The sequence below is a fragment of the Peromyscus leucopus genome, chromosome 5 (genome assembly GCF_004664715.2).
Source record: "Peromyscus leucopus breed LL Stock chromosome 5, UCI_PerLeu_2.1, whole genome shotgun sequence".
NCBI lineage: Eukaryota > Metazoa > Chordata > Mammalia > Rodentia > Cricetidae > Peromyscus > Peromyscus leucopus.
This window is the reverse complement of record NC_051067.1, coordinates 126,159,782-126,184,762: the sequence shown is the minus strand read 5'-3', so window position 1 is coordinate 126,184,762 and position 24,981 is coordinate 126,159,782. Positions and strand designations below refer to the sequence as shown.

Below are 24,981 nucleotides of genomic sequence, written 5' to 3'. Positions count from 1 at the left end.
TGCTAGGAATGAACCCAGGTCCTCTGCAAGAGCAACTAGTACTCTTAACTACTAAGCCAATTCTCCAGCCTTAAAAAAAAAAAAAAAAAAAACATTCTAGAGTAATATAAATGTGAATTTAGAAGGGGCAATATCTAAAAATTAAAAACAAATGATTACACACACACACACACATACATACATGCACACACATGCTCACAAGTGTACACGCAGAAAATAAAAATAAAATGAACAGGGCAAAATGTTAACATTTAGGGAATCCAGAAAATGGGCAAATAGGAAGTTTTGCCTATTTTAAAATAAAAGCATCAAAAGAAAATAACACTTGAAACCTGAAAGGGAGCTGTACATTCCTAGGTGGAGGACATCCAAAGTGCAGCTACAGTCCCTGACCTGTGGTTGGAGGCATCTCAACCCAGAGTCTTCTGTGGGTATGTGGGTGTGCCAATAGAAGGAAAGAAATAACCCCAAGTGCTTAGGCTTCTCTCTGGCATAGGGTAACAGCAATTTAGCCTATGAAGATTGAATTGTTTGAGGGTGTCCTATTTGGGGGAAATCATAAAACATTTTCCCACTCTATGTCCCAAGCTGACCTCTGACTCTGGATATTCCCTTCTTTCAAGTGTTGAGACTTTGGGGGTACACTACCATACTGGGACATACTGAAAGAGTGTTTATAGTTCCTCTAAAGCCAGTGCATTGAAAACATTATTCAAGGCAAAGGTCATGACCTTGAACTGCAATCATGGCACTTTTCCTGCATCTGGCTTACAGAGATGAGTGATGTTTCCAGGAGCTCACGTAGAGCTCTTGCTGAGTCTGCCATGATTATACAATCCGATGGTCTCATACTTAAGTAAACAAGACAATCAAGGGCTGCAGAGAAACAAAGTTCCTATTACAGAGCATTCCTTATATGCCAAGTACATGAGAAATGGTAAAATATGTGAAATTCCTGGAACCTAAACCCCATGTGTGGGCATCCCATCTCACCCAAATGAAGACCAAGAAAAATTGGGAAATTTTTCTCTACACATTGTCAGAAAAGGCTCAGGCCTTGTCTGACACCATTATAAATGTTTCTCCCAGTGAACCCCTAAATATTATTTATCCTCAAATACCATACTGAAACCCATGAAATAGGGAAGGCCAAGATGTTTCCCTAAATCTGTAATTGGCTTGTGTGTCTGAACTCTGCTTTATCCAAGATTCATAATACACCAGTCTAGATAGCCCATACTTAATGAGACTGAGAAAATGGCATGGTCATGACTGGGCCTCCCTGGTTCCATGCTGGATATCACTGGGTGTACTCTTCCATAAGTGTTAGCCATGCAAATGGGCTTTTGCTCCTGGCTAGATTTTTTTTTTCTCCCAAGATAGGGTTTCTCTGTGTAGCTTTGCGCCTTTCCTGGAACTAACTCCAGGCTGGCCTCGTATTTTGTATTTTCAAGACAGGATTTCTCTATGTAGCCCTGGCTGTCCTGGAACTCGCTCTGTAGACCAGGCTGGCCTTGAACTTGGAGATCTACCTGCTTCTGCCTCTACCTCCTGAATGCTGGGATTAAAGGCATGCATCACTACTGCCGCCACTTGACTGGCTAGACTCTTCTTACCAAGCTGTAGACTCACAGAGGGACCCATGAAAATCTACATCACCTTGAAGTCGAAGGCAGAGAAGAGGTACTGAGGAAGGAGGTTTGGAGTGTATTGTAAGAGGGGTCCCCACACTTTGTTCAACCATCACCAGACTTGTAACATTTCTTTAGACACTATGATTTATAGCTGGGAACATGTGATGCTGATTACACAGTTCAGGAAGGGCCAATAGCACAGGACAGAAATGTGATATAGTGGTAAGAAACACAAAGATTCGGGGGTGTGGGGAAATGGCATTTGGTTTGAAGACCCTCTTTAACACCAAAGAGGAAGCAGGACAGGGACCTGCTGCTGACCCACATCACAAGCAAAGGAATCCTTATTCTTCCACCCTGAGGTAGGTCAACTCCACTTTCCCTATTTTCCAGATGGGAAAATTGAAACAGAAAAGATCGCAAGAGTAAAGCCACCTGATGGTACAGAGGAGCAAGAGAGAGGTGGCAGTATGTCCATCCACCCCTCAGACAGGCCAGCAAGCTAAGCTTCATCCTGCTGGTTGAGGCATCCCTTCTTGTGCCTCATTAAAGGTGAGGGAAATCCAAGTTGGGACACTCCTTGGCCTCTGCCCACCACCCGTGTGTGTCAAAGGCAATTCACAGGCAGGGAGCAAAGGGGCAGGTGCAAACGATTCCTGCTTCCTGGGGAAGAAAGACACAAGCCAGATTCTGAGAGCCCCTTGACTCTACACACCTTCAACCCTAAGATTTATGGGGTGTGTGCATGGAGGTGGAATGTGCCTCACTGGAAAGCTGTAGGTCATGCCTACCTTCAAAGCCTAGACTTTCCTGCATGGGCCATAGAGCTCCTGCTTGGGTCTCTCTCAAGCAAATATTCCTCCTAGCTCTTGGCCTCAGGCTCCTAAATCAAAACTCAGTAACTGGTCATCTTTAAGCAGAGCCCTGCAGCAACAGGGCAGACTTCTGTGGGAAAATTTGGTCCCCCATATGCCACACTGGCCAACAACAACTGACCAGCTAACCTGACCTTGAACCTGTTCCCGGGACACAGGTCCCACCTATGTAACTGGAGACTGAGATATCTTCCTCAAGAGGAGCCCCCAGCTGCCCAGCTCAGAGCACCAGGATGAAGTGGACCAGGCTACGGCAGGCTTGGCAGGCGTATCTGCCAAGAAAAGCCCCACAGACCCCTCCCTCCCTATTGTACAAACAGGGCAGGGAAACACACAGGACTGACAGACTGAGGAGGAAGAGGACTCTCAGGATGCTGAGACAGTCCGTGCGTGGGACACCATTGTGAACAGCCCCAGTCAGAGAAAACCTGAAGCCCTAAGGAGACAAGGTGCTAAGAGGGACAGAAGCCCCTAAGCAGAACCTAAATTATCTACGGCAAAGATAAAACTCAGTCAGGAGGCTTCCTCTGGTCTCACTGGACAGGCCTCTGGAGTTTCCGACCAGTTGTCAGGGTAGTGTAGACAAGACAGGGCCCTCTCTAAGGCCCAGAAGGATTGGTTGTAAAGGACTGGAGGGCTCTGTGCCACAGTAGAGTGACTCCCCACTTTCCTGGGGAGCCACACCCAGGCTCCCCTGCCTAAGGAGTCCTACAGTGGGGCAGCAGCAGCATTCTGACCCCTTGTAGCAGCACACCCAAAAAACAGCCAGGCAAAGAACTCCAAGTCTCAGCAAGCACCTGCGGAATGAGAGTCCTGGTGGCTACCAGTCACTTCCTTCTGGCCCCAAAGAGACGAAGAGGCCCAGAGAATGCACTCAGGGGTCTCCAGAGGAGAATGAACACCTGGCTGGCAATGCCAGCAGGTTGACAGGCAGAGGGGAGGATATGGTGCCTGGTGTCTCCTCCAATGTTCTAGGCATCCACATCCAGACCGGGTTCCTGGAACAGTGACTGCTTCCTCAAGTTGAGCCGGGCACACTTGGGGCACGTGGTTGAGTTGTCGTAATAGCAGTCCCTGAGGTTAGAAAGATAGGCTGGGTTCTGCACAGAACACTTGACATCCCAGGCTAGCTCTCAGTATCTTCCTGCAAATAGGCAACCAAGCTCAGAGATGCTCACAGCCCCAGAGCAGAAGCAGAATCTGCATCCAAGTATGATTTACCACAAAGCCTGGTACATAGGTGCTAGCCTCTACTGCAGAGAGTCCGGCTTCCCGCAATCATCCCCAGGCTCTAAGCTTTTTTAATTTGTTGTATGTGTACCTGTACATGTGAAGGTAGGCACACACATGTCATGATACACTTGTGGAAGACAGGAACAACTTGCAGGAGGTGGTTCTCTTTCCTAGGCTTGGCAGCAAGCTCCTTTACCTACTGAGCTATCTAGCCAGCCCTCTGAGCTCTTACTTATTCGGCCATCTCCATCATTTATTAACACTAATGCAGCTCCTACCCCTGGTTCCCAAACTGTGTGTCAAAGTATGTTAGGGCTCACTCAGCAGACTCCTTTGTTATTTTGGTTTATAAACTTTTCTCTTCGGGCTAAGATGACAGACGTGTACTACCATGCCCAGCTCTAGTCTGCACGAGAAATCAAACCCAAGGCTTCCTGCATGCTAGGCTACATTCCTAGCCCCTTAATGGAACTTTTAATCAGGGCCTAACAAAGGGCTCTGAACACCAGACAGCAAAAGCCCAAACGTCTACCTCCTCTCTCCTGGGCAACAGGCTTCACAGGACCAGCTGCAGCCAGGGACAAGGGAAGGCATTCTGCTTAGAAGGCAGGGAGCAGCCTCAATACCTAGCCTGAGAGTGAGCCACGGCCACACCCACCTGTGGAAGACGGCGGAACAGTCGGTGCACACAGAGGTATGGCTGTCAAATGGGAACAGCACGTCACCTTCTTTGCAGAGTTCACACACGAACCCCTTGGCTTGGCACCGCTGTTGGAAAGGGAATCGTATTAATGACTGGCAAATAATGCCAACTCAGGTCAGGAATACACTGGGCAATCCTGATCCTGAGGGCTGGTGGACAGAACAGGTGAGAGTCTCCTCTAGACAGGGCCATGATCACGGAGGCGATGAGGAAACCCACCTCACAGTCCAGCTTGATGTGCTTGGCAAAGAGCGTGTGGATCTCAGTGAGCGAGCAGCTGAGGCGGCCCATGTGGACCTCTAAGAGGTCCTGGATAGAGTACATCTCATCGTTCTCCACAAAATGCTGTCGGTCCTGGAGCTGCCAAGACCCAGCGGGTGTTACTCCAAATGCAGGGAAAGGGTCCCCCATTCCCCGCCCATGGCCACGCCTGTTGTCAGGGCCCAGGGTTCTTGTGGAAACCACACGTTTCATAGAGTGTCTGTATAGGGACCTCAAGAGCTGGAGAAGCCAAAGGGCAGATATGGCCAGGGCAACATTTCCTGATCTATATGCCCCCCATGGCACACACCTAAAACGCCCCTCCAGCCACGATGGCTGTTCGGTGCTCCTCACCCCTCACAACAGCTTTCCCCTGCCATCCACACCTCTTCCTGCTCCTGGTCTCTGATTAGCACCTTCCAGTTCTTCCTACCCCTTGCCCTGCTTGCTTCCATGCACAGTGCTCACACCCCGACAGACTGCCCATTTCCCTTGCCTTCCGGACCCATCGGCCACTCTCCAAGGGCCCGTCTTGCTAACTATTGGCATAATTCAGAACAGTCTCTGAGATTACTTATTGAGCAAAGCAGTGGGTGAGTCTTAAACTTGGGTTTTGTTCAACCTGCCCGAGGAGGCTAAGGTCAAGGCCACCTCCATGAAAGCTAAACCCGACAATGGCTTATCTTAGTTTCCCAAACAGATCATCAGAGAACACTGTTGTGTGTAGAATATTTGACGGTTTGTTTTAGATGACATTCCCAGAATAAGAAGTTTGGAAGGCTGCTAGAAGCATAACCTGTCGGGCTACTGCGTTATCTGAAGAATCTGAGCAGGAAGCATCCGATCACCCCGACGGGCTCTCTGAGACCTGTCCCTCTAGCAGTCTGACCTGCAGCAGCAAGCGTGCCTCCATGGCCTCCTTGCAGGTGATGAAGTATGGCTTCATGAGCAGGATGTCCTGGCGCAGCTTCTGCAGACACAGACAGCAGGTGGACATCTCAGCCACGGCACACTGGTGGTGCTGTTTCTGTAAGGCTAAGGGGCTGGTTTTGTACTGGCTTTACAGGGGCCGTGCGCACAGGGGGGCTTCTCCTCATACTGTGGGTGACAGCAGGGTTAGCAGGAACTGGGGAAAGTGCCCTCAAATTCCACAAGATGGTCGTACATTTGAATGGTCTAGCCAACCTCAAATGCAAATCAGTTTCTGAGCTACATAGGATCTTGAGGTTCATTAAACATGCTTCTTGAGATCTCCCATTCATGTCACTTAGCTCAGTCCTAGAGACAAGCAGTGGGCCCATCCCCCCCGCCCTCAAGTCAGCACTAAGTCATATCCAACACAGTGAGCCAAAATCCTAGGCAGGCTGGGCGGTAGTGGCGCACACCTTTAATCCCAGCACCCGGGAGGCAGAGGCAGGCGGATCTCTGTGAGTTTGAGACTAGCCTGGGCTACCAAGTGAGTTCCAGGAAAGGCGCAAAGCTACACAGAGAAACCCTGTCTCGAAAAAACAAAAACACACAAATAAAAACAAAGAAACAAAAAAAACCCTCCAAAATCCTAGGCAGATCTCATACTGCTCATCAATGCCTTGGCCTTGACCACTCACCTGCTCTGACTCAGACCCCTCCCCTAAAACATAGTCTCTAAGTCCTTTCTACTAACTTGCCCACGACATCATCAACTCCTGCCTGAACTACAGCACCTTCTGACCTCAGCCCCGACTCTTCTGGCTACAAGCGGCCAAAAGCCATATAGAGCTGCTAAAAATGTCTAGTATTCACTTGGATTGCTGTGAGTATAGGGTACACACTAGAATTCAAAGTTATAGTACACATAAAAAGAGAATAAAATAGCTTGACAATTTTGTATGTTGATTGTGTATTATAATAATATTTTGATTCTATTGGGCTGAAGAAAATATACTACTAGATAGGTGTAGAAGCACAAACCTGCTGTATATCCACACTTGGGAGGTAGAGACAGGAGGATCAGAGTTCAAGACCAACCTCAGCTATATATCAAATTCAAGGTCAGCCTGAGCTACATGTGCTACCATGCAGATTTATGCAATGCTAGGAACTGAACCCAGTGCTTCCTATATCTGAGTTTCATTCATCTGAACTACATCCCCAGCCAGGTAGGTAAATAGATAGACAGTTGATTGACAGATGGATAGAATTAAAATTGTATTTCGCCTTCTCTCTCTCTCTCTCTCTCTCTCTCTCTCTCTCTCTCTCTCTCACACACACACACACACACACACACACACACAGAGTTTCTGATAAGCTCTCTGACTATCTAGCTCAGGCTGACCTCACACTAGTGATCCTCCTACCCAGGCCCCTAATGCTAACATCACAGGGATGAGCCACCACCCTAGGTTCTGCTTTTTCAATGAGATTATTAGAGAATTTCACATTGTTTTTATGGTTATAACTTTTTGTTTTGTTTTGTTTTGTTTTTTGAGGCAGGGTTTCTCTTTGTAGTTTTGGTGCCTGTCCGGGATCTCACTCTGTAGCCCAGGCTGGCCTAGAACCTGCCTCTGCCTCCTTAGTGCTGAGATTAAAGGCGTGCGCCACCGCTGCCCAGCTGGTTGTAACATTTTGATCCAAGAGATAGCAAGGAGCCTGTGCAAGTATCCCACCTCCTCTGCCCAGAGCCTCCCATGGGGAGACAAGTCCACCCCAACCCTACGCAGGGCCCACCATCCTCACCCGGATCTCCACCAGCTCTTCCACGTAGTTAAACAGCAGAGGGTTAATCTCCCGGAGCCGGAGCACTGGCCGAGACACCATCAATGCCAGGTAGCGCATGCTGCAGCGGGACACCTGCAGGGTAGCTGAGTGACCAGCTTGCCGAGCGGGGCCCGGTGGGGCCGTGCCCACCTTCGCCCTGCTCTCCCTCCCCACCCTCACAAGCACCGCATCTCCCGAACCAACCTTGCGTGGCTCAAAGTCCCAGTTATGCACCACTCGGGCGGGGATCACGGCCAGGTCGTTCCAGTGGCAGTGGGTGCAGTAGTACTGGCCAGTGTAGTCGCACTGTCGGGCCTCGCTAGGCACACCTCCTGTGGGGGCGGGGTTGTGCCGAGGTCAGACAGCCAGGAGGGACTACGGTCTGCCTGCCCACCTCCTGTGGGGGCGGGGTGTTCCGAGGTCAGACAGCCAGGAGGGACCACGGTCTGCCTGCCCACCTCCTGTGGGGGCGGGGTGTTCCGAGGTCAGACAGCTAGGAGGGACTACGGTCTGCCTGCCCCGCCCAAGGACGCGCACCATGTGGTCTATCCTCCCTCACCAAGGCTGCAGTAAAGTGTGAGCTGAGTTAGGGGTCCCCCGTACCGCCCCCCCAGACTTGACTTACCCATTCTCATCCAGGAGGCCCTCGGCCATCCCAGTGTCTCGGCAAAATGAGACCACAGAGTAGGAAGACAGAAAGAACCCCTGAAGGGACCCCACAAGTTCATAGTAGTTAATACTTCCATCTCAAGAATGTTTTCATTTCATGCTAAGCAAGCACATCGCCAGTGCGGCATCATTTGTTTTCCCCTAGCCCTTGCCTTTGTGGGCTCTCTGTGACGGTGGGAACACAAAGGCACTATAGTCAGAGATCAGAGATCAGCCCTGGAGAGACGTGGACAAGTCAGGAAACAGCCGGAAACTGACTATTCCCGTGGGGACTGGAGGAATGGCAATAACTTCCCTTTGTGACATCCCAAAAACAAGGCCCATGGACTGTGCTGGCCCCAGGCCCTCACTCAGCTGTTGTAGTACATCTTTCTCACACAGCAGCCAGGTGTCCTTCCTGGACCAGCTCTGCCACTGTTCTCCCCCAACTTGGAAGAGGACCCCATCGTTCACTCACGCAGAGAGATGGGGGCCCGGCACTCAGCACATCGGTAGTCCTGGCTGTCCAGCCCAGTCTCAGGGCAGATGTTCAGCTCATACTCAGCCTGGTGACTAACCTTGGAGCTGACACAGGGTTTGGAGATGAGGTTCAGGCACTTGCTGTGACAGCGGTAATAACACCCTGCAGTGGGAAAATACCCATATCTCTCAAAAGTTGTGGTGTGGATCGCCACAGCCTAGGATGACCTTCAGCTGGACTGCTCCACACACATACCCCATCAGTGCCCCTCCAGTGTCCACATCAACTCAAGACTTTCTCCTTGCACTACTGAGTAGCTCAGCATCTCAAAGGTCCTCATGTCTCTGGACGCCGAGCTCTGTCTCTTAACCATGACTCACACATCTATAGTGTCGACCTGTCATTAGCATCCATCAAACCCAAGCTTTCCAGTGAAGTTTCTTCTCTTACATCTCAACTGTCCTCTCCATCTATCTCAGGTTTCAGCGACTCTATCCTTCTGGGGTTGAGACTACAGCATGAGTCATCCTGACTCCTCACTTATTTCTGCAGCCAGCACTGACCTCACCCACTCCTCACACAACACTCAACCTTCATCAGAGATGACCCTCCCTTCCAGCTCAACTTAGCAACCAGAGTCTAAGTATTCAGCACCCATGTATAGTCCTCACTGCACATACAGAAATGTCCTTGGTCTCCTCTGATGGTACCTCTACTACACCTCCCCTTAGACGTGGTACTTATCCTCGCAGGCAACAGACACACATCAACCACAGGGCCTTTGCATATAAGACTCCCCCATACCACATCCTTCCTCCTTAGATAATACTCCTGGCTTGCACCCTGACCTCCAAGTGCTTGCTTAAACTGTCATATGAGTCTTTTCAGTTTACCAAAAATAGTACCCGCTGTACCCCCTATAAATATTATCCCCCTTCAGTGTTCCTTCCTAGCGCTGTCATAGCATGCCGTTTCCTAATCTGGCTTCTCACACAGAACAGTATCATCATTCTGCAGCACTCTCTCTGCACTATCCAATATGGTAACCACCAGCCTCATGTGGCTACCGAGCATTTGCAAAGTAGATAATAAAACTAATCTACATACTCAACTCAGGTGAATTTTAATTTCAAAAACCTTCTGTGACTCATCAGCACTATACCAAACAGCTCGAATCTAGAATCATAGCCAGTGAAGGTAGGCACACTGGTCTCCTCTGCTCCTCCCCTCTCCAGCGCACGGCAATGCGTGGTCATCTGTACACTCTGGACAAGTCACTTGAACGGGACCCACGTCTGGGAGCAGAGCGTCTACAGGAGTGAGTCTTGGTCCTGGCCTACCTGTACAGGTGTACCAGGTCTGGATGAGGCCCCAGATGATGGTGTTGCACTTATCACAGGTTTGCTTGACACTCTTGCTCTTCTCCTTGTAGAATCGATGCTCTAGGAGAACCCGGATATTGGGTTCCTCCTCATTGGGATCCTGAAGGGGAAAAGTCATAGGTGAGCTAAGCTGTAGCTCCTTCCCTTCACTCCAGAAGGTCAGCAAATGCCTTCCAGGAACTGCCTGTAGCAGAGATGCTGAGTTTCACCCCAAACGCATCTTCCCCTTCCCTCCTTAGCAACACAACTGTAGCTGGGTACCAACCCTCGAGAACACACCCAACTTTCCTCGGCCTCTTTGCATCCAGGTACAGCTGTACAGTCCCAAGGGCCTGTAAGCAGGAGGGATGTTGCCTCGGCCCTTCTGTTTGCTGTGGTAGGGTGACCTCAGACTCCCTTCAGGATCTGGCAGAGTAACAGAAAGGATGACCTAGGGCTCTCCAAGTGAGTGGTTTTCTTTCATGAGGAAAACAAGCACTGTTCCTGGCATATGCTTGCTACCATATCTATCCTTACCTATTCCCTAACGAATATCCACTTTAAACTCCCAGAGTTTCAGAGTCAGTACAAGGGATACAACAGACCACCAAGCCAAAAAAAAAAAAAAACACAGGCTTGGGACTAAAACCTGGGGTGGATTCTATGATACACTGTCACCTCCTGCTGACACCTTCAGGTTATCACTCCTCCCAGGTCACACAACTCAAAGAGCTGTCAACACACTTGCTTCAGTGGGTGGTCACAAAACTCACCAACAGCTGTGATGGTTTCCGGAACAAGCACATGCATAATCCAAGTCTAATCAATTACTGTGAATGTCCCTAAGCTTGTGACCCAGGCCTGGCTAATCAGTCATCACTGACCTCCTGCCCACATTGAGAAAGGTAAACTTGTGGAAAGACAGGTTTCAGTTGCTGAGGTCAGCCCTGCCACCTCCGAGTGCCTACCTGAAGGCCGATTCAACACAAAGTAGATCAAAAGAGTACAAGATTCCTGACGTTGTTAGGAGCTGCCCTCCCCCCAAATGGTTAACAAAACAGTCTTTCTTACCTTTGCTCTAAATACCTTAGGATTAGCTTTCTGTCCCTCCAAATCAAGAGGGGCTGTCCTACCAGGGAAGTGACTAGCCTACACTTTCACCCTGCTTTTCTCTCCCCCACCCCCTGGAAGGAGCCAATGGCACCCTGTCCTCCTGCCTCCCATGGTTCCAGCCATGCTCCAGGCACATCTGTGGCAGAGCAGGTCCGTACCCACCTTCAGCTCCTGGAGCTTCAGCCGGAGGTGAATCAGCCTCACCACAGCATCCTTCTGTTTCTCTGACTGCTCCGGCAGCTCCAGAATCACCTGCTTGCACTCTTCAATTGCCTGCCGCAGCTGCTGGACATCAGAGGCCAGGAAAAGACCCTACCCAGGTTGGAAGGCCACAGTCAGATGACCACCTGGAAGCCCCTCCCCATGGAAGGTAGGCCTGTCCTCATGAGTACTTAGGCACATAGCAGACCTCAGCTCCTTCACCCAGATGAGGACTTGCTCAAGGCCCAGGAGAGTTAGCAACACTTAAGAATCCACTTGTGCTCCCTGCTCCTAGCTGGACCGATCTACCCACGGGCCTCTAAACACTTAATTTGGGAGACTTTCCGAAAGACAACTTCCACAGCTGCCTCGGTTGATGAAGTGCTTGCCTAGCATACACGAGGTCCTGGGTTCGGTCCCCAGCACCAAATAAACCTCCCTTGATGGTCTGTAATCCAAACAGAAGGTGGAGGCAGGAAGATAAAAGTTTGAGGCCAGCCGGGCAGTGGTGGCGCACGCCTTTAATCCCAGCACTCGGGAGGCAGAGCCAGGCGGATCTCTGTGAGTTCGAGGCCAGCCTGGGCTACCAAGTGAGTTCCAGGAAAGGCGCAAAGCTACAGAGAAACCCTGTCTCGAAAAAAACCAAAAAAAAAAAAAAAGTTTGAGGCCAACCTGGGCTACTTGAGAACCTGTCCTAAAGACAAAATAAGGGGCTGGGGAGATGACAATCAGTGAGGTGCCTGCCATTCAAGAATGAGGACCTGAGAGGGGACCCCGCACATAGATAAAATGCTGCGTGTGGCAGAACAAGTCTATAACCCTAGTGCTGGGGAAATGGAAGCAGGATGATCCCGTGTTCCTTGGTCAGTTGGGCTGGCTGAATAAGTGAGCTCCAGGTTCAGTGAGACTCTGTCTCAAAATAAATAAACAAGGTGGAGCAGGTGAGACAGAGGCAGGTGGATCTCTGTGAATTAGAAGCCAGTCTGATCTACTTAGCGAATCCCAGGCCAGCCAGGGCTACAAAGCAAGACCCTATCTCAAACAAACAAAAACAAACAAATAAATAAATATCATGTACTCATGTACAGACACATATACCAAACACACAATTAAGAAAATGTTTTTTAAAATGCCAGGCCCAGGTGGCACAGGCCTTTAATCCAGCACAGGAGGCAGAAGCAGGTGGATTTCTGAGTTCCAGGCCAGGCTGGTCTACAGAGCCGAGTTCCAGAACAGCCAAAGTTATGTAGAGAGAAACCCTGTCTCATGGGGGTGGGAAGTGGGGATGACGTCGAAGAGCTGGGAGTGTTAGTCAGTAGTAGAGTGCTTATCTAACACGCCAGAGGCCCCCAACATTACACACACACACACACACACACACACACACACACACACACACACACACTTCCTCTTTAGAAATCCAAATCCACAGCCTTTTTAGCCATGCTGTTTCATTTCTAAAAAGAAAGCTGAGAAAATGAGGAAGAGGTCTCTGGCCTAAAGGCTAAGAAGCCAGTGAAGCAGCCTGAAGGTGCACTCACCCCAGACTCAGTACTTCCAGGTGCTTTCTCATATACTGCCCCAGAAGCTCAGAGCCTAGCTAAGGCTCCAGACCTAGAATGCGCTCTGCTTCCAGGTTCAGACCTCAGAGCGTGTTGTGTGTGTGTGTGTGTGTGTGTGTGTGTGTGTGTGTGTGTGTGTGTAGGAGGTGGTCAGCTGACTCTGCCCTCAAGAGACACCCTCCTCCTTCCACATGACGGGCTTTCAAAAGACCCAGGCAGAAAGGTAGTGGTGCCCTTCCTTCCTCTTTGGAGCTCATTTTGAGGCTAAGAGGAAGTGTGAGACATGTTATAAAAGACAGAAAACACCCTGGGCCTGATGGCATGGGCATGTAATCTAACTAGTTGAGAGTCTGAGGCATTAAAAAATTCAAGAGCTGCCTGGGCTACAAAGCAAGTTTCAGGCTGGCCGTAGAAACTTAGGAAGAATTAATTTCAAAATGAAAAGTTAAAAATAGGAGGGTTGGGGATTTAGCTCAGTGGTAGAGCGCTTGCCTAGCAAGCGCAAGGCCCTGGGTTCGGTCCTCAGCTCTGAGAGAAAACTGGGAGAGTGAGGGCTGGAGTGACAGCTCAGCAGTCAAGAGCACTTGCTCCTAGCTGGGTGGTACCTGGGTGGTACAGCGCACACCTTTAGTCCCAGCACTCGGGAAGCAGAGGCAGGTGGGTCTCTGTGAGTTCAAGGCCAGCCTGGTCTACAGAGCAAGTTCCAGGATAGGGCTACAGAGAAATGTTATCTTAAAAAACCTAAAAAAAAAAAAACAAAAAAAAAAAAAAAAAAAAAAAAAAAAAACCACTTGTTCCTCTTGCAGAGATATTAAATCAGTTCCCAGTACCCACACAGTGGTTCTCAGATGCCTATAATTCCAGCTCCAAGAGATCCAATACCCTCTTCTGGCCCCACAGGCACACATGTGGTGTACATACATACATGCAGCCACTCACATAAACACACAAAATAAAAATAAATAAATCTTTTTTAAAAGAGGGGTTTGAGGCTGGAGATATACCTCAGTTGTATTCCTGAGCATTCCTGAGGCTCTGAGTCTAATCTCTAGTGTACAGACACACACATAAAAATTATATACATACACGAGCTAAGCGTAGTGGCACACACCTTTGATCCCAGCACTCAGGAGGCAGAGGCAGGCAGATCTCTTTAAGTGCCAAGGCCAGCCTGGTCTACATAGTGAGTTCCAGGCCAGCCAAAGTAATATGGTGTGACTCTGTCTCAAATAAAAATTAACATACATACATACATACATACATACATACACAGGTGAATGAATGAATGCATGGATGGATGGGTGGATGGATGAATGAATGAAAGAGGAGCTCCATCTCCCTTCCCCAAGCTGTCTCTAGACCCTCAGACTTTGAAGATGAGGTCAGGTACCATGTATGTTTCAGATTCGAAACCCAGGAGACTTGACTGACTTGGGAGCCACTGAGTCCAACAGTAGTGGCTACCTAGAAAGGAAGCTGCACCCCAGCTCAGGAGAGTGTCTAGACCGCTAGCCACCTGGAAGTACCGTGATGTGGATAACACCTACATAAGGGTCTAGACTCCAAATCTTACCACGGGGCGGGAAAAGTGGTCTTCAGACAGGCCAAGATCCATCACGCGCTCAGAGTAGTGGAACTCAGGCTCCCCAGTGGGCAGCTCAGGCAGAGTCTCTGGAGTAAGAAAACATGCATGAAAGGTGGCAAAGGTCTGCCTGCTGCTCTTTCTCCTCATTACCCGGGGAGGTAGCTGGGGTGGATAGAATCAAGCCAGAGTGTTGGGGAGCCCACAGAAAGGGGGTACCAGGGAAAACTAGGCACCACTCAGCTGTCTGCTTCTGTCCAGTTGGCATTTGTAAGCGACTCTGTCTCACTGTGAAGACCAAAAAGCACTAATTAAAGTTACAAGTGAAAGGTTCCAGTTCCTGATCCCCTTGTAGGAAGTCTGACTCTTGTGCTTTGCTAAAACAACAACAATAACAACAACAAAAACTTGTGAAGCAATACTGGTAGTGCCCAGGGAGGTCCACAGGTAGCATTATAGAAACATCCCAAACTGGGTGTGGCCATACATGCCTGCAATGCCAACCTTTGGGAAGCTGAAATAGAATCACTAGTTTCAGTTTCAGACCAACCTTGGCTATAGAGACCCAGTCTCCAAATAAACAAACAAACAAACAAACAAAAAATTGTCCCAATTTCTAAGGCAGATGCTTCCTGTGTGACTGAAGAAAAACCACTCACTGTCTACATCACACAATTCATGAAGTCCTGTGTGAACTTCAGGCCACCCAAACAACCACTCTGGTCCCAAGACTCTAATTATCTTATCCAAAATGACTGTCCTCCTCCCTTTCTGATCCCAAGAAGGTGAAGGTCTGTCCACAGACATTTCATTCATTCGACTCTTCTCCCTAGATCTTGGCTCTGAGTTTTCTCCAAGTGTTCACTAAGCACATACGTGTGAGGCCCGGGAACTCAACGGTGATTCTCCAGACTCAGATCCCTGCCCTCTAGAGTGTTCATTCTGGTCAGGTGGAAAGCGACTATGCCCACCCCACGGGAAGAGCCACAGGCAGAAAGAGTGGAGAGGCTGGTGTAAGGTGTCCGTCTATACAGCCCTCACCCTGCAGTGCTCACCTTCAGAAGTGACTTCTTGGGACTTCTCACTGGGGTCCTGTTCATGTTGTCTTGGTCCAAGCGGCTTGTTGAAAGGGTTGAGGTGGGCCTGCCGGAACCGAGCCAGCTTCTCATCATATTCCATAGCATCCCACCTGCAAGGCCCAGCATGGCTGAGATGGGTGGCCAAGTCCCAAGCTTATCATGGCTCACCCCTTTTCTCCAGTACCCTGTCTCTTTCACTTCCCAGAGGCTGGGAGATAGTGCAGGGCAACCCCACAAAGGAGCCTCATCCTTCTCCTCCCCACAGGCCACCTCAGCTACCTCTAACCAGGCTCCACAGGCAGTGTGGTCTCAGAAGAGCCTCCAGTGATGAGGGCTAGCCCAGGGGTACAGGCTTATTCCAGGGTGCCTGCTCCTGTGCAGAGCTCCTTTGGCCCCAGATGCTGTAGGGTTCCAGCCCTGGGGCTACTGGCTCTTTGATGGGCCTCAAATGGCAAGTTTCTCACTTGGCCCCAGGCCAGCCAGGCCCCTGCTGCTAGCCTGTTAATACGAGACACACCTCTTGGAACTGGATCTTCCTTCCTGTCCCCTTACTTGGGGTGCTCCATATAAAGCAGAGCACCCAAAAATACCATCCCAGTTCACCGGTGGAGCCAAATCCAAGGCCCATCCTTGTCCTGCTCCTGGCAGGGTGACCTAGGCACTCTTCCCTGGCCCCAACAATGCGTCTAGGTTCTAATATGGGCTAGTACCTCTTGAACTTGCATTCCAGTCCTGCTTCAGAACCACGTGGTCTGAGCTATTCCTATAGCTTCCTGCCCTGGGATCCCATGTAGCAGGAAGTGTTTAGCGTCAAGATCACTAGGCACCCTTTCCCCTCCCTAGAGCTCAGCCCACATTGGGAATACAAAGCCGGTGGCCCTGGCAAAAAGGGAAGGGCTGTATCTGAATGAAACAGAAGCGGTTGGAATGCAGGTCTCCACTTATCTAGCTGGGCCACATTCCATAGCTTCTCTCTGCCTCTGTTTCCTCACCCAGAGGCGGGGCACTGGTTGGTGAAACTAGTTCTTAGACACTTAGCAAAACAGGTGTGGTGACCCTCGCCTTTGATCCCAGCACTCGGGAGGCAGAGCCAGGCGGGTCTCTGTGAGTTCAAGGCCAGCCTGGTCTACAGAGTGAGATCCAGGACAGGCAACAAAACTATACAAAGAAACCCTGTCTCAAACCCCCACCCCTCAAAAAAAAAAAAAAAAAGACAAAAATGAAAAAAGAAAGAAGACAATCTGTGACTCCTTCCCCGCTCTTTCACAGAAAAGAAAAATAGAGGCTCTAAGTGGCTGATCCTGCTCAGTCCTCACTCTGTGGAGTGGGAACCTGTACTGATGGCTCCTCTCAACACCTGCCGGGGCCCTCTCTAGAGCCAGGTACTCCGAATACCTAGAGGCCTCCTCCTGCTGGCTTTGCCTCTGTTCAGGGAGAAGGCCATAGTCTGACGAGAACTACCAGCTGCTAACAGAAGGTCCAAGGCAGTGGTTCTCAACCTGTGGGTCTCGTCCCCTTCTGGGGTTGGGTTGAATGACCCTTTCACAGGGGTCGCGTGTCAGATATTTACATTATGATTCATGACAGCAGCAAAATTGCAGTTATGAAGTAGCAACAAAACTGATGTTCTGGTTGGGGGTCACCACAACAGGAGGAACTGTATTAAAGAGCCCGTGTATCAGGAAAGTTGAGAACCACTGCCTAAGGGGATGCAGGTGGCCTGGGCTGGTGACTTTGGGTAAGTCACACAGCGTACTATAGTCAGGGGTCCCTCCCTAGTGCCCAGCACCTCCCACGCATGCTAAGGACTAGCCAGAGTGCAGGAGAGATTAAACTGTGCCCGTGTTCACTCACCCTTTCATCCTGAGTGAGGAGTCATCATTGCCGCACGATTGCCCAGTCTCCCCTGCACGTAGGCATGGTAATATGACCGCTCCGATCAATAGAACGGGAGCAGAAAGATCACTCCGGGCTTCTCAGAATCCTGCTTCTGCCCTTTCTCCTCTGTCTGGAATGCAGATGTCATGGGGGAAGCTGTCAGAACCACCTTGAGCTACGACAGAAGCCACAAATGAGGACTGCCAAGTAACAAGATCGAAAGCAATCCCACCGAGCCTAGAGCTGCTCACCGCTAGGTTTCAGTCAAGTAAGGCAGAAACAAACTTGTTTATTCTACTGCTATTGGAAGGGAGAGTTGTTTCTTGCAGTCAAAATACACTCTAATAGACCACTCCAGTCACCTCATGTTGATAAAATGAACAACCTCAACCTGAGTGCCAGCTCTGCCAGCCTCACAGCCTTTCTCTGCTCCCGATTTCTCATGTCTCAAAAGAGGAATTGTAATAGTACCACGCAGGGTTAAACAGTAACAGGGAAAAATATGGGGGGGGGGCAGACTCTCATACCCTTAATCTATAAAGCCTGTTATTCACCCAGTTCCTCCCCCTCTTGTTAGCACTCTATGGATGTGCCCATTGCCCATCCTCTTATTGCAAAATTCCACCAGGCACAGAATAATGACAGGCTGTCTCCAAGAACAAACTAGCCATCTATCTCTATCTTACATGGGAAAATTCCCTTCAACAATGAGAAAGACTCCGGGCAGTGGTGGCGCAAGCCTTTAATCCCAGTACTAGGGAGGCAACCTTTTTTTTTGTTGTTGTTGTTGTTGTTTGTTTTGTTTTTTGTTTTTTGGAGACAGGGTTTCTCTGTGTAGCTTTGTGCCTTTCCTGGAACTCACTTGGTAGTCCAGGCTGGCCTCGAACTCACAGAGATCCGCCTGGCTCTGCCTCCCGAGTGCTGGGATTAAAGGCGTGCGCCACCACCGCCCAGCATAAAACTATATTCTTAAGAAGTGGAGGCAGATGGAGCTCTGTGAGTTCAAGGCCAACCTATACTAAATAACAAGTTGCAGGCCGGCCAGAGAAACATGGTGAGGCCCTGTTTAAAAAAGAAGGAAGCCTCATGACTAATAAGCCTTCTACCCTCCCCAACAAACCAAAACAATAAAATGCCTTCACTTTTCTCTCTTGGCAGCATGAGCTTCTCCAAACCTGCTCTTCCCTTCTCTCAAACTCTCCTTACAATGAAAACTTCTGCCTAAGAGTTCACACACGGGCTGGCTTCATTTCCATAACCACCGAGACAATATCCGTGGGGTCTAGTATCAGGATTGTTGTAATGATTAAATTCATTAATAAAAAGTTCCACCGGGCAGTGGTGGTGCATGCCTTTAATCCCAGCACTCGGGAGGCAGAGGCAGGCGGATCTCTGTGAGTTCAAGGCCAGCCTGGTCTACCAAGTGAGTTCCAGGAAAGGCACAAAGCTACACAGAGAAACCCTGTCTCAGGAAAAAAAAAAAAAAAAAAAAAAAAAGTCCCAAGCTGGGCAACAGTGGCGCATGCCTTTAATTCCAGCACTCTGGAGGCAGAGGCAGGCAGCCTGATCTACAAAGTGAGTTCCAGGACAGCTGGAGCTGTTACACAGAGAAGTGCTGTTTTGAAAAACCACAATAATTAATTAATAATAATAAATAAATAAATAGATTTTATTTTATACTATTCTCTTGCCTGGAAGTCAAGAGAGTAGTCTGAGGTAGAAGGGAAGGATGACTGTGTAGTTTGGTGACACCAGAAACTGGAGTTGCTGCTCAGCGGCCACTGACATCCTATGGTGACCAGCCCAATCTCAAAGGGTGCAGAAGCCACTCTCAGAAGCCTTCCCTGGAAATCTCCTGATGTTTTAGAACATAGTCAGAGGGGTCCAAAGACCTTGGCAAGAATACTTGCCAGCAACTCTCCTCTGGGCTACCTTTCCAAGAAAATGGTTCCCTTAGCCATCTCCTGAGTGGCACTGCCACCACCTGATCTGGAACAAAGGCAGGGGATGAATTAAGCAACTGAAGCCATTTGACCTGTCAGCCTAGTTTGTCTGGAACCAGTTTGGAGAATCACATTGCCCTGACAACTGGGAACAAACAGACAACATCCCAGCACAGGCTGCTGGGAGCAACAGCTGGCTTTGAGTATGACACCATCTCTTATTTCCCCACCCACCTCTCTGCACCCAGAATTCATGGCTGGCCTCAAGAAAGAAGGTTCAAGAAAGGGGGAAACAAAACTCTATTCTATCAAGCCCCTGCAGAGCCCTCTCTGAGTAAAGATGGAGGGACTGTGGACGCATCAGAAATACGAGGTGGAAGTTCAGAACGTGTTTCTGATATCAAGAGCCTGCCTCCCATGTATTACTGTGGGTTCAGGCACCAAAAAGAGCTAGTCCAAGGGCCACAGGAGGGCCTGAGAAGGTACAAGGTACATCCTATCTGTAGCAGGGATGGAGGGGAAATACGGGCTAATCAGGGCCAGTGCTAACCATTCTCAACTACCCAAACAGGAGCAGCGAAGCCACCCCAGAAGCGCAGCTCACACTTCTACCCATTACAATATGAATTCATTCTGAGGATGCTCCTGTCCTCACTGGGGCAGGTCTGTATGACACTCCTCACTTATTTCATGAACTGTGAAACCGAAGGCTCAAAAAAGCCCAACATGGCAAGAGGGCGGACAGCCCTGTGATCCTTATGTCGGAAGTCCCATACACAGCCTCTGACTGCCACCCGGGGGCTGGAGGGGCGAGGGTCCCCATCTGTGGATGCAAAGCTCTGCCCCATGTAATGCGGAGACCAATGAGGTCACCAAGGCCTTGCGCACAGCGGAGAGCCAGCAGGCGGCAGCCGGGAGCTGGACGTCTTGCTTGAGGCCTCTGCCAGTTCTGCGCCCTGGGTGCGCGCGACAGAAACCGGATCCCGGAGTCCGGCCAGTGGCGATTGCGTGCCGAGATCTGTACCCTCGTCTGCTTCCCCACCAGACCCACGGGTCGCCTGCGGAGGCCGCTCCGCCGCTTACCTGACTGCCGCTACATTGTACCGGACCGGCTGGCTACACTGTACTCCGGTGTCGCTGCTACATTGTACCGGCTCCGCCGCCCGCTGCTGCCGCCTCCGGCCAGGAGGTTCATGACACCGGTTGCCCCTCTGGCTCACTAGAGTGCCTCCAAGTCTCCTGCCTCAGGGTCATGGGTGCTTTGCCTTTGCCATGAGTCTTTTCTCGCTTCTGAGAAATTTTCTTCCTTTAGTAATTGCGTTCCAGCAACCACAGTGGCAACCCCTCAACGTCCCCACAATTCCAACTCTGACATTCAACAGTCTCCAGGACACCACCATGTAGACACCTAAGGAGCATCTCAAGCTCCAAAATTCTGAGAAAACACCACCACCATCACCATCACCATCACCACCACCACCACCACCACCACCACCACCACCACCACCACCACCACCACCACCACTACCACCACCACCACCACCACACACACACACACACACACACACACACACACACACACACTTTGATATCAGGTGAATCATTCCCACCTGAAGAAGCCAAACTTTAGTGCATTCCTGATCATATTCCCCAGATGCTTTGTCGGGCCTGACTTCTGCCAATGCCCAGGACTAGCCAGTCCTCTCCCACTCCATGGTAACCACCACAGCCATGGTAGTCTCACCATGCTCAGCTCCCTTCAAGTCTCAGCCCAGCAACTGGAAGTGTCCTGGGGAAGAAGTCTGCCTCAGACTTTGCTCTCCCAGCTCTCTCACCAGCCTCCTTCCTCGCCCCTAAAAGGCCAAGTCCATACTTGGAGCCTTCTCCAGATCAGTCTCTATGAAACATTCTTTCCTAATGACAGACAAATGTCTCCCCTAATGCCTCCATCCTCAGTTGTCAGCAGAGGTCTCTGAAAGGTAAGGCCCTTTCCCTAGCATACTCATCACTGTCTGAAATCCCTCCTCTTACATTTGTACTTGCTGTCTGTTCCCCATCCCCAAAGCTAAGAGCTAAAGGCAAGCACTTTGTACTCCTTCTCCAGTGCTGGAAACCGAGACCACTGCTTGGACCCAAAGGTGCCAGTCACACAGCCCCAGGAACAACTGAATCCCCAGATGAGGATGGTCTGAGTGGAAAATGGTCTCCTTAGCAGGTGGACTACTCCATAGCCAGTTAGTAACAGTTACTGATATGAACCAGTGTCCACACTAGCAGTGGAACCTGTCCCTCTCCTTCAAAGAGAGTCAAGGGTGGACCCAGGTCTGCCTCCTTCTCAATTACCATAGACGCTGACTATTCCTCCATTGATTCAATAGCATTTTTATTGAGTACCAACTATAGGCCATGCGTGTCATACTCCGGCAAAACACCAGAAAACAACATGGAGAAGCCCCGATGAGGTTGCAGCTCCCAGGGACCAGACAGACAAATAAGAGAAGTAAATCAACCAGGTGTGTGTGGAGCGCCAAGAAGGAAACACAGGCTGATAAAGTGGTACCTGTGATTAGAGAGGGAGGCTGGATGTTTGACTTAAGATTTGAAGGGTAAGAACATGAGAAACACTTTAAAAAATGAGATTCGGGGGCTGGAGATATGGCTCAGAGGTTAAGGGCACTGGCTGCTCTTCCAGAGATCCTGAGTTCGATTCCCAGCAACCACAAAGTGGCTCACAGCCATCGGTAGTGAGTTCTGATAGCCTCTTCTGTCATAAAGGCATAGATGCAGACAGAGCACTCATATACATAAAATAAAATAAATAAAATCTAAAAAAAATGAGATTTAGGGGATGACAGCGTCATAGTTATTTTCCTATTGCTGTGAAGAGACACCAAGACCAAGACAGATCTTGCTTATAAAAGAAAGCTGCTTGCTGGTGGATCTCTGTGAGTTCGAGGCCAGCCTGAGCTACCAAGTGAGTTCCAGGAAAGGCGCAAAGCTACACAGAGAAACCCTGTCTCGAAACCCCCCCCCCCAAAAAAAAGAAAGAAAACTGCTTGCTTGCAGTTTCAGAAGCAAGCTTGGTGCTGGAGCAGTAGCTAAAAGCTTGCATCCCGATTCACAGTTGGAAGCAAGAGAGGGGGAAAGAGGGAGAAAGGAAGAGAGGAAGAGAGAGACAGACAGAAAGATGGACAGCCTGGGCCTGGCATGGGGTTTTGAAACCACAAAAACCACCCCCAGTGACAAAACCTTCTAATTCTTCCCAAAACAAGTTCTATGATCCAGGGTCTAGGAATTCAAATATATGAACCTGTGGAGATGTTCTCATTCAAACACCACAGGCAGCAAGGCCTGTAACCCCGACGATTAGAAGGTAGTGGTAGGAAGATTGGAAGTTCAAGGCTAGCCTTAGCTCCATGAGAGTTCAAGGTCACTCTGGACTACGTGAGACCCTGTCTCAGAGAGGAAAAAAATGGAAAATTGCGGTGGTTTGAATAAGAATGGCCCCCCTAGCCTCATAAAATTGAATGCTTGGTCATCAGGAAATGGCACTACTTGAGAGGGATTAGGAGGTGTGGCTTTGTTGGAGAAAGTGTCACAGAGGGTGGACTTTGGGGTTGCAAAAGCCCAAGACAGGCCCAGCATCTCACTCTCCCTTCCTGCTGCCTGTGGATCCAAATGTAGAACTCTCAGGTACCTCTCCAGCACCATGTCTACCTGCATGTCATCATGCTCCCCACCATGATGAGAATGGACTAAACCTCTGAAACTGTAAGTAAGGCCCCATAAAATGCTTTCTTTTATATGAGTTGCCATGGTCATGGTGTCTGTCTTAGGGTTTCTGACACTGTGAAGAGACACTGTGGCCACGGCAACTTTTATAAAGGAAAATAATTCAATGGGGGCTGGCTTACAGTTCAGAGGTAGACATGGTGCTGGAGAGTAGCTGATAGTTCTACATCCAGATTCGCAGGCAACAGGTAGAGAAAGTCACTGGGCCTGGCTTGAGCATCTGAAACCTCAAAGCTCACTCCCAGAGACGAGCTTCCTTCAACAAGACCACATCTACTCTAACAAGGCCACACCTCCAATAATGCTGCTCCATATGAGTCTATGGGTGGCATTTTCATTCAAACCACCATAGTGTCTCTTTGCAGCATAGAACACTGACTAAGATAGAAATAAAAAGAAAGAAATAAGCTAGACTCCACAGAGGCCTCAAGGAGTTGACCCACAGAATTAAAAGTTAGGTCCAAGGTGAAGTAAAAACAGATGTGAAAGTAGAGAGCTGTGATCCAGCTGTAACCATGCTGACTTCGATTGTGGTCAAATGAGAACTTTCCTTTTTCCTCACACTTTTTGTTGAGATACTATAGGCATACAATAAACTGTCCTTGAAGTATGCAGTTTGACAAATGCTGACATATGTGTAGACATGAGAAAACTGTAATTAAGATAGTCAACCTATCCATCATCCTCTAATCCACTCCATCTTTCAGTTCACCTCCTTATATTTCCCTCTGTCTCCAGAAAACCACCGATCCCGGCCATTAGGTTGGATTTTTCTATAAGGTTATAAAAAGGGATTCATGTAGTGTACACTCATTTTTTCTACCTTCTTTCACTCCACATAACTGAAACTCTTCTACATCATAGCAGGGGGTATTGTGAGAGGATTTGGCGGGTGGAGACAAGGTGTTCCACAGCAGGTGAGAGACAGATACACCATGCAGACAACGCTCAGTTGCTGTGGAATGGTCTGTATGTTGCTCTGATTGGTCAATAAATAAAACACTGATTGGCCAGTGGCCAGGCAGGAAGTATAGGTGGGACTAACAGAGAGGAGAATTGAGAGAACAGGAAGGCGGAGGGAGACACTGCCAGCCGCTACCATGACAAGCAGCATGTGAAGACGCCAGTAAGCCACGAGCCATGTGGCAAGGTATAGATTTATAGAAGTGGATTAATTTAAGATGTAAGAACTAGATAGCTAGAAGCCTGAGCCATTAGGCCAAACAGTTTAAATGATATAAGCATCTGTGTGTTTATTTTATAAGTGGGCTGTCGGACTGCTGGAGCTTCACTCAGTGGAGAGTTTTATTTTGTGGGGGGAAAAGAGAGGGGAGAGAGAAAGAGGAGAGAGATAGGGAGGGAGGGTGCGGGCTACCTCATGGCGAGAGGGGGGAAGAGAGAGAGTGAAGGGGAAGGAATCCTTTATTAAAGGGAACAGAACATAGGATGATGTCAGGAGGAGGATGTCAGGATGCTGGGCAGGCCTGGGTATTATCTGCTTATTGGCCAGGATTCCAAGAAGTGGGTCTGAATGCTAACAGGTGGCAATGCTTTCCTCCCTCCCTCCCTCCCTCCGTTCTTCCCTTCCCCCCCTCCTTCCCTCATTCCTTCCTTTCTTTTTTTTCCAGATCTGAGGATTGAACCCAGGGCCTTGAACTTGCTAGGCCAGCTTTGCTCTTTATGGTCAGGCTCATGGCATAGCTATAGCACTCACCTGTTGAACATCTGGGCTGTTTCCAGTGTCTGTTATTACAAATAAACCTGCTATAAATGTCAATGTGCACATCTTTGTGTGGAGAAATGCTTTTATTTCTCCTGACAAATGCTCAGCGGAACAGGTAGCTCGTATTGTAAACTTGTGTTTAATTTCCTAGGAAACTGTTGTTGTTGTTGTTATTA

At 49.3% G+C, this 24,981-nt stretch overlaps 1 protein-coding gene across 2 annotated transcripts; it reads right to left on the bottom strand.

Moving 5' to 3' along the window:
- Positions 1–1,760: 1,760 nt before the first annotated feature.
- Def8 (differentially expressed in FDCP 8 homolog) lies at positions 1,761–20,477 on the bottom strand. Of its 2 annotated transcripts, none has more exons than XM_037206348.1 (13): positions 20,374–20,477; positions 17,324–17,477; positions 15,446–15,579; positions 14,382–14,479; positions 11,208–11,357; positions 9,912–10,053; positions 8,569–8,733; positions 7,647–7,774; positions 7,422–7,535; positions 5,596–5,676; positions 4,665–4,805; positions 4,401–4,510; positions 1,761–3,583 (listed from the first exon to the last, which is right to left on the bottom strand). In XM_037206348.1, the coding sequence occupies exons 2-13, from the start codon at positions 17,329–17,331 to the stop codon at positions 3,481–3,483; spliced, it is 1,374 nt and encodes a 457-aa protein (XP_037062243.1). In that variant the 5' UTR covers positions 17,332–17,477; positions 20,374–20,477; the 3' UTR covers positions 1,761–3,480. The 2 variants fall into 2 exon arrangements, with proteins under 2 accessions (XP_037062243.1, XP_028736740.1); XM_028880907.2 differs by having other exon boundaries at positions 17,324–17,522; positions 20,374–20,471.
- Positions 20,478–24,981: the final 4,504 nt, after the last annotated feature.

Coding starts and splice junctions, on each gene's coding strand:
- Def8 (XM_037206348.1), bottom strand. Junction 10,054..11,207: donor TGAAGCTCCAGGAGCTGAAG/GTGGGTACGGAC, acceptor TTTCCCCTTCAG/GATCCCAATGAGGAGGAACC. Junction 5,677..7,421: donor AAGAGCTGGTGGAGATCCGG/GTGAGGATGGTG, acceptor CTGTGTCTGCAG/AAGCTGCGCCAGGACATCCT.